Below are 13,365 nucleotides of genomic sequence, written 5' to 3' on the forward strand. Positions count from 1 at the left end.
GGGAAGCAACTCACGCCGCCGCCACAGTTAGCACACGGCCCACTAATTAGCTCATACGCGAGATAGAAATCAGAGTTCGGCTGCCAAGCGCTCCCGGGTGCCAACTCTATGCCTACTGTACTAGGTCTTCCCCGCCCAAAAGGGGTTATCATTGTACCGTCACACACCATGCCTGTCACGTTTTATGCTTTCCCAGGCACAGAACGTGACACAGCCCGACCGTCACAGACTGTGCCCGGAAGTGCTGTCAATCACTGTGACTAAAGCCTAGGTTACACATAGCCGAACATGGCCTCCCGACTCTCCCCCGACCATGGTTGGAGTGATTCGGGAGTGATTCGGGAGCTAGGTCGGTTGGCGTTCGGCCGAGTCGGCTGGCGTTCGGCTGAGTCGGCTGGTGTTCGGCTGCGCCAGCCGAATGTTTTGAAAATTTCAAAACATTCGGCTCTGGACGGAGGGTCTGAAATGGGTCGGCTGGTGTTCGGCTGGTGTTCGGCGCGGTCGGCTAGTGCTCGGCTGGTATTCGGGATTGAGTCAGTAGTAAAATTAGAACCTTAACCACGCCAGAAACACTACTGACTTACTCCCAACTAGTTTCCAACCTACCCATAACTCACCCCAAGGCCGTAGACAAAACTCTGCTAACTAATTCTCAACCAAGTGACTACTATCGGAACGTGGGCGAATCACCCCCGACCTTCACACGACAAAAAACAAAGAAGAACACTAAAAGCAGTATTAAAGCTAGCCATGATCCGAATTCGATCTCTCGGTGATGTTAACAACATAATAGAATGGATCATTTTAATTAAAACCGAAAATGACCCCTCTTTTGAAAGTCGCTGAATATGTCCATTTAAATTCGTGAGAGTGTCTGCAATCGGTCGGGGTTTAGTCAGGAGAGATTCGGCAGTCTGCGGCTAGAGGTCGGGATGGTTGGGAGTAGGCTAGAAAGCATTCGGGGCCCATTCGGGAGTAATTCGTGTACTGGTTAGGAGATGATCGGCGCATCTTCGGCGCATGTTCGGCGCCAAAGATAGGCGTGGCCCAAAAACTGGTCAGAATGCTCCCGAACTACCGCCGACCTGAGTCGGCTAGCGTTCGGGAGCCATGTTCGGCTATGTGTAACCTAGGCTTGACGGGGCAGTGATGCCCGCGTTTCCATATAAGGCAGCGTGTTTTTGTTTACCGCAGTCCCCCCACTTCCCGTCATCTTTGTTTTTCGGGGTGTTGGGATAAAGAGGAACAGCGTAATTCTCGCTCTGTAAAATAATTGAATAACTTAGACCTAGAATTGAAGTGGCACAAAAAGAATGTATCTATAACAGATGCTAAAAAAAAACAATTTGTAAGATTAAGTATATTCTATCCAGGGAAACCAGATCTAGACTAGGATCGGGCCACTTGCCGATTACTTCGACGTCCCGAGGCAGTCAGCTCGCCCGATTTAAATCGATGCTACGGGAAGTTGTAGCCCCGGGCACTGTCCAGGCACGGTTCGTGACAGTGCCGGAGTGTCACAAACTGTGCTTTTGCCCCAGGCACGGTTTGTGACACTCAGGCACTGTCACAATCCGTGCCTGGGCACAGTTTGTGACAGTGCCCGAGTGTCACAAACCGTGCCTGGGGCAAAAGCACGGTTTGTGACACTCCGGCACTGTCACGAACCGTGCCTCAGGACACAGTCGTGAATGACAGGGTTCGGGACGGATTTCTGTTGTAGAAATTCGTGATGAGACGTCCGTCTGTTTGTGCCACATCAACTCTAAGTCCAAATCATCCAAGACAAGCGCGAAATGTAGGACTTAAGTTGCATAGCTAATGAGGAAAATCCATATTTTGCAGTCTTTTCCATTATCAGACTTAAGTACATGTAACATCTGCTGGATACAAAACGCTCTGCACATTCCATATTCTCCTTAAGCCTCGCTGCATGCAAATCTAGGGAACATTTTCACATGTCAAACCCTTGTAACGTACACTTTATATCACCATTTGTGCTCATTTGTTACATAATCCATCCAAGCGATCTGAAGCGGTACTACAGACAACACTCTTGAAGGATTTGTTTTCCAAACATCGGAAATTCAAGGTTCAATGCCAAATATGACAAAATTACGTTACATGTAATGCTACCGACGTCATTTCAGAATAAAGCTTTCTTCAAATGTGACGGTATAATCGATCCTTTGATATTGATTCAGTACCATTCTCTGTGGACAGTAGTGCCGAGTTGCCATAATGGTTATGACGTTTGGCTCAGAGCCCAGAGGTCCAGGGTCCGACTCCCCTGATATGCCAACGATGTTGTGCCATTGGGAAGGCACTTTACATCACAGTGCTTTCTTCTGTAGTTTCATAATTTTTTGGCCAAGAACATTAAAAAACACAAAACAACGTCTCAACTCGTTCATCACGACTCGCACCCTTACACGACCGATCCCTCCCGTAACCCCAGGAGGAACTGTACTGCAAGTTACCACCAGCCATAAACATCCCGGCGTTACCCTCACAAATACCCTCTTCTGATCAAACGATATCGACATCATCTCTACCAAGGCTAGACGATCGTCTGGATTGCTATGTGCTATAAGCCGGCGTCACAATTCATGCGAGCATCGGCCGATTTTGTAGATCGTCGGAAGCTCGCCGAATTTCAAATTCGCCCGAGCGTCGGCCGTATTTTTCGCTGAAAATCTGCCCCGTCACAAATTGAACGGAGCTTTCGGCGACGTCCGTCGAACACTAATAATCACAAATCCCACATAAGACGATACCCATCTCTTGGACACGGACGAAGTCAGAATCAACTGACCTGGTAACAAGCTCAAATTTGGACCAACTTAGAAAAGTTTGGCAACATTCTTTGACAAGTTGATATTAGTATTAGTTAATATTACAGTATTATCTATCATCTTATGTTATAAAGCAAACTGCCGTCACCTTTTATCTATAAACAAGAGGGACTTCGGCCGGAGCCCGTCCAAGCTCCCATCGACACCAGTACAACGCTCGCCCGAAGCACGGCTTCCTTTTCATGAGTCGGCCGGAACACTGACGACGGTCGTCCGATCATTGTACAAAGCCCGTGCGAGGCTCGCACGAGGCCGAAGAGTTCGGGCGACCTCCGACCGACCAAAAATCGGGTCTAAAATCCTCGGATGCCCGCCCGCATATTGACCGAGTGTTGGGCGTTGCTCGGGCGAGCTACGGGCAAACTGTTGACGAGCTGTGCGAGTGCAAAATCGTCGCCGAGGCCTTGCTGAATTTAAGCGCAGCTTCCAGTGCCCCGCGAACGTCGGCCGAGCTCCGAAAATTCGCCCGAAGCCCGTGGAATCGACAGGACGTCGGTCGTACTTCGCCCGAAAATCGCCATTTGGAGCTCGTCGACAAGTTGGCCGAGCTAAATTGTTGATTTGTGACGGGGGCTTAAGGAAGACGATATCGAAAGACCTACTTCTAACACTATACACAACAATGACAAGCCCAAACCTGGAGTATGCTAGCCTCCGTTGCAGGCTTTCCCACTAGCGATTTTACAACTTATCGGGTCCAGTTTTTTTAAATTTTTTGGCTGGTGGTCGTATCTGTCGTAACAGCGGTTACAGGATGTCAAGCAGATACGGGGCGTCAAGCTGATACGGCCCCAGCCAAAAAAACTGGATCCGATAAGTTGAAAAATCGCTTGTGGGAAAGCCTGCATCGGAGGCTAGAGTATGCAGACATTGTCTGGTCTGGTCTTAACTGAAAACACAAATGCCTTCAAGTGGTTAATGTTGCGATTGGATGACGCATTTCTTTGTAGCGGCTGGCGTGGACAGTCCACCACTGGAGGTAACGTTACCAATTTTAGAATCTATTGAATGTATTCCTTTATAAAATAAAATAGTTTTATTGAGAGTTACTACGCTTGTAGAAGGATTGACATAACAGGTGAATACCACCTATTCAAGGTGAGAACTCGGAGCAGGCTGTAAGGTTTGATCCACTCACACCTTTACTCTTTTCGATAATTGCGGTGGGGTCTTTGATGTGCCCGAGGTGTGGCTCTTTGGTTGAATTTGTTCAGATCGACAATTAACTTAACAATATACAAAGATACAAGTGCAGCTACTTTCCTGTGGTCCTTATCAGCAAACATACTAGTAACTTGGCAAAACTGGTAGATACAGTCATTGAAATAGGTCACGGATGTGTGAGACAACGTTATACAGAGGTGGTCGGCTGCGTCAGCTGAATGTTTTGAAAGTTTCAAAACATTGGGCTGTGCCGGGAGGTCGGTAATGGGTTGGGTGGTAGTTGGGAGTAGGTCGCTAGTGGTCAGGGTGTGTTTGGGGGTCAAATTAATCTAAAACTGGTCAGACTGCTCCGGACCTATCGCCTCGGTTGGCTGGTGGTCGGGAGCCATGTTTTGCTATGTGTAACCGGGGCTTAACAGAAATACTCCTATCTTTCCCACGGTTCATTTGCATTTCGCTGCCAGCACAGTTATATGTTCCTCTTCTTACAACGTCGTTCAGATATCCCCTGATATATGTAGACCATCCGCAGATGCATAGTTGCTCCCTAAATGTAGAGATTATCTGTGCTTGTGCGATGGAAATTTTCAGCATATTTGGCGTTGTGGGACATGCTTTTGCCTTTTTGGCAACGTTCTCGGGCGATGTCTTGCAACCGACATCCGTATGAACCTTTACAGGAATGCGTTACCAGCTCCATTGAAATGTGGATATATAAATTTTGTCATTTTTACATGCATAATTCTTAGAATAATAATGACTCTAGTTAGTATTTTTCGGGCGATCTTTCTTTTACATGGAACTGAAAGTAATTTTTATTACATATTTATTATCATATTATTTTTTCTATATTAGACACAAGGGGACAAAAAATTCTGGGAAGAAGTCGTTGCATAATGACTCACCAAAATTTGCATATCTTCGTTCCCCGATAGATTAAAGCAAAAGATGGAAGATCCCAGCAGCATCTATGGACAACACGGAACAAAACATACTGGGGAAAAACCTTACATGTGTGGGGAGTGTGGATACAGAGCAGCTCATAGGTCAGCCCTGTCCCGACATGTGAGAATCCATACTGGAGAAAATCCCTACAAGTGTGACCGGTGTGACTATTCTGCAGCACAGAAATTCAGCTTGGACCAACACCATGTCACTAAACACACTGGTGACAAAGCCTACATATGTGAGGAGTGTGGATACCAGACAGCTAAAAGGTCTAACCTAGTCCAACATGTGAGAATCCATACTGGAGAAAAACCCTACAAGTGCGACCAGTGTGATTATTCTGCTGCGTTTAAATCCAACTTGAACCAACACCATGTCACTAAACACACTAGTGAGAAACCCTACATATGTGAGGTGTGTGGATACAAGACAACCCAAAGGTCTCGCCTAGCCCAACATGTGCGAATTCATACTGGAGAAAAACCCTACAAGTGTGACCAGTGTGACTATTCTGCAACTCAGAAATCCAACTTGATCCAACACCATCTCACTAAACACACAGGTGAAAACGCCTACATATGTGAGTAGTGTGGATACAAGACAGCTAAAATCTGTAACCTATCCCAACATGTGAGAACTCATACAGGGGAAAACCCTACAAGTGTGACCAGCGTGACTATTCTGCTGCACGGAAATCCAACTTGTTCCATCACTATGTATTGGAACACACTGGAAAGAAGACTTACATATGTGTGGAGTGTGATTACCGTGCCGGCGTCCCGGGGGGGGGGGGGGGGTGGTACAGAGCGGACGATGTCCCGTCCCCCAAAACTAGGTTCGAAAACTCAAGCTATATTTTATCTGTATTTTGTCACAAATTTCCCGCGGGAGCATGTTGCGCCTTTGGCGAAAAATAGGTCTGGAGCGCGTCACATCAAGCTGAAACCCATCTGTGTGTGTTTCTTTTCGAATTGAAAAAATAAGGTTAGCAAAAAAAGGTTGGCTTGATTATGAAATCTTGGTCAGGAAATTAAAATGGCCAAAACTGAACACACAGAGCATGGTATACCGAATAATAGATTTTTCTCTTAATTTTTGTTCTTTCACATCTTCTTCTTTGGAATCGAATTTGGAATACGACATAAGTATCCAATTTTCCTAAATTTGAATTTTACAGCACATTTTTTTAACAAATCGACATGGCCTAATCACTTCCGAGTCGTGCCGTTAAACATGATACCAGCTTCGACCCCGTCAAACTTTAAACTTCAACATGCACGTTCCCGAATGTTGGAGTTACGAGAAGCATACTTCTTTCGATGGAAAGTAGTAAACTGTGATTAAGGCTGATTGAATGAACGGTTATATTTTGCAATCGCATATAGATTTTAAGTCTCGACCTGGGACTTGTACATCTCACGTTTATATCCACCCTAACGGCCCTTAAAGAGGCCTTAGATAGTCGGCGAGAAACGTACCCCGGGTTGCGTTAATGAGAAATGGTAGAGGCGAAAATTACGCTTCCATCGGGCTCTAGTAGTGTAAGTGATGAATAGGTAAATACACTAGTATCGAAGAATGTTTTTGACCTTAGAACTAGAAACTGCGGTATAAGTGATACGTATAACTCGACATATTTAATTATTCATATACTTAAATTCATATACTTTACTCATGACTGTTTCAAATTTTATCCAGGTGCTTGAGTTATTATTTATGGCGTTATTATTTTTCTTATTACCTGGATGTCTAACATTAATCACCTTTTTCATATACGTGTACATAGGTTAATTCCTTTGTATCCAGGTGATTGCTTGCATGTATAGTTGTAGAAGACCTAAGGAAAGTCGCTGTACTTTTGTTGTAGAAGACCTAACGAAAGTCGCTGTACTTTAATTGTGTCAATAAATATTGTTGTATAAGTTTACGTAAAGATGGTCGCAACGGCCGATTAATCTACTCTACACAAGAACCTGTCTAACGGTAGCGCTAGCAGATACGCAGGTTAATAGTTGTTATTGATTTTAAATGAATTGTATTGATTGAAGTTATCAGTAGTGCATTATACTGGGGGACGTTGGGTTGGAGATTTGTTTGGTCGCATCTTTTCAGGGTGGCGGAATTATGTACCCGGGTGGAATTATTTTAGTTGATGTTACATAGGTTAAAAGGTGTCATTGACTTAAGAATAAAGTGTATTGATTGAAGTTCGCAGTGCTTCGAATAACTAACATGTAGTTTGATCTGAGTGATTGTCAGGAGAGAAAGCCCATTTTGGACTCCTTATGGTTATTTTACTATCTCCAATGTTCGTTACTGTTCCATCAACTCTCGCGTGGATTACGACGTGGTTTGCTGTTAAGCTCCCCTTTCCACTAGTAGTCCATGGGCCAAACATGTTTTTGGTATCACCGAGAGGGACAAGTGCTATCATGGATTTTTGGTATCTGCAGTAACCAAAGTTAATTATAAGCCATGATAATCATCTTCCATGAGCAGCTTTCCTTGGCCAAGTCTTGATGATGCCTGGAATTCATAAGTATCCAAAATGGCTTGTTTAACAGCGTTCGTGTGAGAAAATGCTATTTTTCACCGTTTCCATGGCAACTGTTATAGACATCTGCGTAACTGTATTTCAAAATGTGTTCAAATGTACTTAACAGGTCTTTGTATGATATAAACGTATAGAAAAACCCATGAAATATGGTTGATATGCATCGAGACCATATTGAATAACTTGAACGTAGACGTTTTTGTCCGTTCTATGGCATTGAGTGACGTCACTATATCACGTGATAATTCCTATAAAGCTGGACATTTGACATAGTTATCATGCAATTTGATAAAGTAGAGGAATCAACCTTTTCAAAAAAGAAGGTCTCCCTTTGTCCCTCTGTTTGGTACCAAATTGCTATTTTGACCCTATCTAGTTGATTCCTGAGATAATGATACATAATGTCTGTCGACTTCCCCGTAGGATGCATGCATCATTGGGACAAACTGTAATACCCTAGTCCCCCTTCTATCTACGTGTATAGTGTATGATAGACATTAGGCAGGGGATTGCCAACAGTTCAGTAACTGTTCACTAACCCTTTCCTGTAGGATCGACATCAGTTAGTTGTGAAACCGCTTGGGATCAAAATGAGCTGTGAGTATCTTACAGATGTTACGAATTATTTCTAATGTTGATTTGAATACTGTAAATGGATTTAAGTTTACGTGGTTTTTATTTCGGAGTAGGGGAAACTGGCGTGTTCGCGGTGGTCTCAAGTTCGCGTTTGAAACAATAGTAGTGCCACAGTCATAGGTGGACAAATTTCGCGATCACCTAAGGTTTAAGGCCCGCTCTGAAGAGTTCACCGGGAAAGTAAAACCACCGCAAACAGTTCTGCATGCATTTACAGTATATGGATGACATCCACAAACGCATCAATTTTTGTAGCCTCCCTTGCAGACTCCTCCCGACAAGGCACGTTTTTGGCTGCCTCGTCCTCGTCCGGTCCGTTTAAACTAAGGCCAAGGGTATACATGTATACGTATACATATATCTCCTTCGTCTTTTACACCTTAGTCTAGATATTTGAACGTTGGGGCACCACACAAGATCTGGACATGGATAGATGTGAAATTATCAAAGTGATGACTTAATTTGCATAATTAATGAAAATTTTTTAATGTTCCATATTTCTAATTAACGGGAACTTCATACTTGTGGCACATGAAGGTTTCGTGAAGGTTAACATAGTAAGATGTAAATCATGCAAATGATGACTGGTCGACCTACTTTGCATCATCTTCACGTCGCCGGTGTGTTTTTTAAACACCACTCTTGTTCTATTTTGTAACTCATTTTACCCTGTTTCCTGTCCGATGTATTACTGCACCCAAATATCAATATGTAAGAATGTAATAGTATAAAAACTTTAACTTGAAAAAGAAAACAGCCGGGAGGAGTCTGCATCGGAGGCTACATTTCTTCTGCATACAATGCCAGACACCAAAATACTGCTATTCAGTAGTGCTGATAAATAGTAGAGTTAATGGACATATAGGAAACTACTGGTGTGCATTAATTAAGTAGCGTGTATTCCATAGCAACCACGGTAAGCACTGGTGACGTAATTTGGTCCATAATATCTGTAAACAATTTATGGCAATTTAGAAATCCAATTATTACTTCTCGCGAAACTTTTCTTTCATGTGAGCGCTTTCTAGCTTGGATTGGTTTCTTTTGTCCGTGAAATTTGTCTGCTGCTTTGAAATGAAATTTAAAAAAAAACATTCTCAGTACTTAAAACATTTTTTTTTGCATTTCAATAAAAGGGCAAAGGGCTAATCATAATGCCATCTACTATTTGTTTTTCCCTTAACATCTCCAAAGAAAAGGGCATTTGTACATGTAGTCGTACTATTAAGCCTTCTTAGGATATGCGTGCAAACTTAGAATAGAGCCGCGATCACACTTGTACGTATATGCAATTCAGTATGAGTTCCGTATTTGATTATGTCAATACACTGTCGTACGCTCGAAAGTTCGATATATTTTGAATACATTTACGTATGTGTGACGCACACTTACCGTACAAATGACGAATGCAGCGCATTTATTTCGTATGATGTGTTCTTCTAGCTGCGAATGCCGATCGTATTACGGGCGTACCCAACGTATACCGAGCGCATATCTGACGTAATTTAGACGAATGCAAAGCGTGTACCGTGTTTCATAGCGTCTTCATAATTACCTTTTGTCTTAATTGACGGCCGGAAATGTGGATTATCAATCATATTGATATTAAATCTTGACAGTACCTTGGATGTTCGGCGAGTACGCTGTCTGTACGCTATCTGTGCGTGTGTCATACATTGCTGATAAGTACAATGCGCTGCCCGATCGCAGGACGAGCCATTAAAGTATCAATTCATGCAATTGACACGAGGGATTCAAGTCATTTATTGATTTTACTGGGGGAAATCGGAACTCAGGTTCTTGGGGTGTCCCCGGAAACGTACATGTGCAATACTCATGAACAAACGCACATTACATCATAAAGCTAAAACATCAATTTTGGTCAATGAACAATAGACATATCCAGCTACAGTCCGTTTTTAAAAGCCGTTATTGTTGATACTTGTCTTTGATCAGCAGAGATCCATAGTGTTGGCCCCTGGTATGTATGCGTATGCGTGTAACGACGAAAACCTTGTTCATTTTGATTGACTTGTTATTGGTTGAAGTACACCGAAGATATAAGAAGACCAAAGCAAAATTACAGAGTTTCTTAAACAGTTTTTCTCCCATTGGCGCATGTACAGATGAAATGAAAAAAAAGGAGAGATTTCTTAACATAATAAAAAAAAAACTAAAATGTCGTCAACAGTTAAAAAAACACTTTCAATATGTATGAAACAAACAGAGAATGTTATTATGTGTAAATACAATTTGTCTCGAAGGAGAAAGGTGTGATGCTTTTTGATCACTCTGGAATATTCTTTTCTTTCATCTTATGTTGCTAATTTCTTCAGTCTATAAACGTAGCAGGGGCGCAGCGTTGTATTGTGTTCAAGCCTCTCTTGATGTAGGACGTGATTTTTGCTGTCCAGAAATCTAACAAGTCTCATCATGCCGGGAGGGCAAAAGCCGTCCCAAACTGGTGACACAGGTAAATAAATATGTTTGAAAATATTTCCCTTTACTACTACACTTGTTAACGGGCAAGGGGTTTTGTTTCCCTAGCAAGTTGACAATCTAAGGTTCCGAATCATATAATGTCTTACCTAGTGTAAAACGTGTGACTTATGGAATTTTCCAAATAGTATCAGGCCGGAGCTTGAAACCTAGAAAATAATGTATTGTTAACGGTCAATGGGTTTTGTTTTCCTAACAATCTGAGAATCTAAGATTCCGAAAACCTAATGTCTTGCCTAGTGTAAAAAGTGTGACTTAGGGTATTTTCCGAATAGTATCAGGCCGGAGCTTAAAACCTAGAAAATAATGCATTGTCGTCCAGATGATTCCCTGTATCGCGGCGGTAAGGTACGTCGTAAAACCCCCGTCACAAATAAGAAATTCAGCTCGGCCGACGTGTTGGCGAGCTTCAGATGTGCATTTTCGGCCGAAGTACGGTCGATGTCCTGTCGATTACGCTGGCTTCGGGCGATTTTTAGAAATCAAAGTTGATCCAAATATTGGCCTTTTATCAGGTTAGTCGATTCTGACTTCGTCCATGTCCAAGAGGTGGTACCATCTCATGGCGGATTTTTAGTTTTTAGTGTTCGACGGACGTACCCGAGATTTTCATTGGAAAATACGGTCAACGCTCGGGCGATTTTGAAATTCGGCGAGTTTCGGACAATCTACAAATACGGCCGACGCTCGCATGAATTGTGACGCCGGCTTTAGGACAACGTTTAAAACCCCAGTCTAGAGCATGGAGTGTTGAGGGGTTGCACTCGTTATTTTAGAGTGAAGAATAGCACCAAATATATAGGAAACTTCTGCACGAAAGAGGTAATTTAACGAATCGTAGAAAGAGGGTGTGACGTGTATCTAGCTGAAAACAGTTCAGTACCAAGAACAGGGATTCAAAAATTATTTTTCAAAAGTCATAAAAGAAATAGCTTGCAATCATTAGTCACAAAGACTATAATTCACTGTCATCTTCACAAAAGTATGTTTTTCGCGAATCCTAGTGTTTTCCTTAACTGTTTGCTTTGTTTAAAGTTACGTCATCGTTAGTCGTAATAGACTTACTTTGCAACATAAACCTCAAGTCTTAAAAATGATTTTTAATGGTACATAGAAGAAATGCATATATATGGAATAAAAATTGTGTGTGATGATTATACCTAGCTCTATTGTTCCTGATGAATATACATTTGTAATCCCAGAAATGTATAAGTAAAATAATTTTCGGGAAAACAAACACTTATTTGCAGATTTAGGGGGCCTTTGACCCGCTGATTGCAAGTCAAAATAAAAACAATACTCCCGCTAAAGAGAACCCGGGAACATTTCAGATCCTAGCGATTACGTTTTTGATCAAAATATTTGTGGATACGTACGATGTCCCTGCAATTCCAGCCGTGTCAGGGCTCGAAATAGTGGGTGCATGTGCACCCAGTGCACCCAAAATTGGAACTGTGCACCTAATTTTTGACTGTGGGTGCACTGGTGCACCTATATATTTTTGTAGCCAATAGGGTTAAGGTACTATTGTACACTGGTATACAGAATATTCTTGAAATGTAAGTATAAAAAGCATTTTGCTGTACTTTATTTAATGTATAATTTGTTTGAGATCTGAAAGTTAGCTATAGAATTACAGATTGAAGTTCTTAAGAAAGGCACCAGCGTTAAACTTTGTAATTATGTTCTGAAGAACATTCAACTTTATTTTATCTGGTGCACCCAAAATTCTTTCTAAAGATGAATTTCGAGCCCTGTGTGCTTCCGTTGGAATTGTTGTCGCAAGTTTTATCAAATTGTCTGTTTTATTGTGTGTTATGTACATAATTACATTGATATATTTGTTAATGAGCTTATTGTACGTTTTTAAAGAAAGTTGTAAGCCAAGACCAGCTTTTCTAAAAGCACGTGTTTAATTTCAGGGCGTGTGTAGGCGACGGACCAAATCAACCTTCGCACATCTTTTCAACAATCTGTTATGCTACGGTCACATTTCCAAACCGGGGCCCGGCCGGGTAGCTTGCGGGAACGAAATGTATGATATAAAAGACAACAAAGCACACAAACATAAGATATATCAATCATGAGCATAATTTGTGTGTATGTCTTGAAGTACACTGTCATTTTCAGTTTCCTCAAACAGCCGGACCGGGCCCCGGTTTGAAAATGTGACCGTAGCATTACTCGACAACCAGCAGGTAACATGTTAAGATGTAAAAGTTGTAACTAAGTCGAAGGGCTGAAGAAACATTTTTTTTCAAATTACTTGGATATGACTCTCCAAGAATCCAATGTAGAAATGTGATTATTGAGATATAAGTACACTGTACCTTTGAAGTGGCCTGGCGTTAGAGCAATTGCATTTCATGCAGCTGCGCTGTACACAACAAAAAGACGTTGGAACAGGCACGTTTTGATTTCTGCTTACCATTCAGTAGGAAAATATGAATGTTACATACACACCGCGGCACCCTGGCCAATCGATCGACCTCTTTGGAACTCAGATTCGAATCAGCCATGACCCGACAAATCGCCTCCTAGTTTTCCTTGAAGGAGTCCTAAACTCCAGATGGCGGTGTTATTTTCCACTAGATTATGTATCAATGAATACATAATCAGACGACTTTTTACAGAATTTCGCTTATGGTGAATTACACAAGGTGTGTTTTTTAAAACAATATGATACTCACTAAACCCTTGCCATGTACA

At 42.2% G+C, this 13,365-nt stretch overlaps 1 protein-coding gene across 1 annotated transcript; it reads left to right on the forward strand.

The window, feature by feature from the left end:
• The first annotated feature begins 4,967 nt into the window (after positions 1–4,967).
• On the forward strand, positions 4,968–5,555 carry LOC136437602 (zinc finger protein 436-like). The gene is made up of 2 exons (XM_066432224.1): positions 4,968–5,236; positions 5,360–5,555. The coding sequence occupies exons 1-2, from the start codon at positions 4,968–4,970 to the stop codon at positions 5,553–5,555; spliced, it is 465 nt and encodes a 154-aa protein (XP_066288321.1).
• Positions 5,556–13,365: the final 7,810 nt, after the last annotated feature.

Source organism: Branchiostoma lanceolatum, chromosome 6 (assembly GCF_035083965.1).
Source record: "Branchiostoma lanceolatum isolate klBraLanc5 chromosome 6, klBraLanc5.hap2, whole genome shotgun sequence".
Classification (NCBI taxonomy): Eukaryota; Metazoa; Chordata; class Leptocardii; order Amphioxiformes; family Branchiostomatidae; genus Branchiostoma; species Branchiostoma lanceolatum.

Coding starts and splice junctions, on each gene's coding strand:
- LOC136437602 (XM_066432224.1), top strand. CDS start 4,968: ATGGAAGATCCCAGCAGCATCTATGGACAACACGGAACAAAACATACT. Junction 5,237..5,359: donor GGATACCAGACAGCTAAAAG/GTCTAACCTAGT, acceptor TAAACACACTAG/TGAGAAACCCTACATATGTG.